The sequence below is a fragment of the Otolemur garnettii genome, unplaced genomic scaffold (genome assembly GCF_000181295.1).
Source record: "Otolemur garnettii isolate 467f Iridium unplaced genomic scaffold, OtoGar3 scaffold00116, whole genome shotgun sequence".
NCBI classification, from domain to species: Eukaryota; Metazoa; Chordata; class Mammalia; order Primates; family Galagidae; genus Otolemur; species Otolemur garnettii.
The window spans coordinates 748270-750780 of NW_003852511.1; the positions used below are offsets into that span (position 1 = coordinate 748270).

General features: G+C 34.5%; 1 protein-coding gene across 1 annotated transcript in view; it reads left to right on the forward strand.

Annotated features, from left to right (window-relative positions):
- Positions 1-2511, forward strand: part of TSNAX (translin associated factor X) — a 43772-nt gene that overhangs the window by 9286 nt on the left and 31975 nt on the right. Inside the window, exon 3 of the mRNA XM_003797427.3 lies at positions 1185-1299. Within this exon, the coding sequence (XP_003797475.1) occupies positions 1185-1299 (115 nt within the window). The remainder of the gene's footprint in view (positions 1-1184; positions 1300-2511) is intronic.

Genomic DNA, 2511 nt, shown 5'->3' on the forward strand with positions numbered 1-2511 from the left:
GTCTCAAAAAAAAAAAAAAAAAAACAGAAAAAAGAAAATTAGGTCATCTTGAGGTAGTCAGTTTAGGGAGGTGGTCAGCTATCAACTGTGAAGGTTCTGCTATAGTACATTATGAGGAGACACTTGTCACTGTCAGAATTTTGATAGGTTTAATTTCTGTGTGAAACTACTGAATCATCCAAGAATATATATAAGCTAACCCGACACACAGCCCACATTCAGCTTTTCTTTGTTCTCTGGATCTCTTTCTTCTTCCTCATTTTCTACGACTTTCAGTCCTCTTCCTAGATTTCTAACATCCTGACTGACTCATCAGCTGACCTTTTCCTGGCTTAATTGCTTATGTTTTCACGTTTCCCTGATCATTTTCAGATGAACTCGGCCACAACTTGATTGCAAAAACTTTTTTATAACCTAATCTTCCAGTTATATATCAAAAGTAACTCACATCGTGGTTGTGAATTTTCAATTTTTTTTCCTTTTTTTTCTCTTTATTATCTTCTTAAAAATAGTATTTCTCAAATGTGTTACAGTTATGCATACAATAATACTATATGGTAAAATGTAAAGTAAATTTGAGGCTATATGCAATCTAAAAAAATAAGTGGCTGATTAGATTGTTATTCAGTGTTTATTTAAATGTGACAGTCATAATTTTGTGTCTTTAAATTGTGACATAATTCACTTACTGTAGCATTTATTTGAAGAAATTGTTGCATATTCATCTTGTTACACTAATACTACCCTTAATAGAGTTTATAGATTCTTTTGAAAAGTCTGAGGATTTAGGAATTTACATGTTTTTGTGCATAGTTGGCATTTATAGAAAATAGTAAGACAGTTTTAAAGATTTAGACAGATGAGAACATAATAAAACAAATTCAGACAATATTTGTTCAGTGGACCTCTCTGGGTATTTTGAGAATTTTAGTGATGTAGACCCCGGATGTTTGGCAACTAAGAAGACTATAGACAGTAGGTGCTGGAGATTGGTTATAGTGTTGAGCATTTCGTGTTTTCAGAATTGGTGTCATTACCACCATGTTCTCCTTGTGTTATTCCTTAAATGAACATAGGTGACTAGAGCTGTTGTCTGTGTTCTTATTGTGACATGCATTCTTCATATCGTTTGATAGGCTTTGAGTATAAAATAAACATACTTATGGTCAACAATATGTTCTTAGCATTTCAGCAGGAGCTTGATGCAAGGCATGACAAATATGAGAGACTTGTGAAACTTAGTCGGGATATAACTGTTGAAAGTAAAAGGGCTATTTTTCTACTCCATAGGATTACGAGGTGAGTAAACATCTTTCAAATTTGTTACAGTTTATATATTTTTTAATGCTTTATACCTCAATGGATAGTAACTAGCTATTAGAATATTCTATGACTTTGTGAACATTGATTGGCTTTAGAGGATATTAGTAGTAGTTACAATTTAGGCATAAGCATTTTAACAAAAACAGAGGAAATTATTACTTTCAGAGTAGCTAAGGATTTTATGTTCTCTTTGCATTATTTATTAAGATAGAATTATTTAGGCCAGGCATGATGGCTGGCCTAAATAATTCTAGCACTCTGGGCAGCCAAGGCAGGTGGATTGCTTGAGCTCAGGAATTCGAGGCCAGCCTGAGCAAGAACAAGACCTCATCTCTAAAAATAGTCAGGTGTTGTGGTAAGCTCCTGTAGTCCCAGCTGCCTGGGAGGCTGAGGTAAGAGAATCGCTTGAGCCCAAGAGTTTTGACGTTGCTGTGAGCTATGATGCCATGGCACTTTACCAAGGTTGACAAAGTGAGACAGTCTCAAAAAAAGAAAAAGAATTATTTGTGAAAATATATTAATTTTTTGATTATTAGAACCTATTATAGCAAAGCTTTACTTGGATGATAGGTGTGAAAATTTTAATATTAGATACATACTAAAATCTGCTTATCTTACTCATTTCTCATTGCCGTCTGGCTTTCTGCTTCCCCATTATTGAAGTTGCCCTTGTTGCCTTATATTATTAAATCTAGTACCCACTCTTCTGTTTTCTTATTTTACATTTCTGTAGCATATGATACTCTTGACTATATTCTTCCTTTCATCTTTGTGACAGTATTCTTTCAGCTCTTTCAGCTTAGTGATATTATTTAATTGGAATTTTCTTTGTCTTGAACTTTACTGTTTGATTTTTCTAGGCAGAGTCTATATTATATAGTCCATAGATTTCTTAGTTGCATGTAAAAGAAAACAGCTTAAACTAACCCCAGGAGCAGGGAAATGAATTTTAAAGATTATAAAGATTCAGCGAGGTATCTCCACCTTTCTGCATTGCTTCTTTGTGTGCTTCATATCTCGTCTGGCCAGCTTCCTTTGGTACTCAGTCCATGTCAGGGTAGAAAGTGTCTACCCTACAACTCCCCAGCCTCTGTGCAAAGAAAGATTCTTGTTACAGATTCCAAATGCCTCTAGAAGGATCACTAGGATTGGCTTTACACTATGTATCTTTTATTTAGGGAAGGCCAG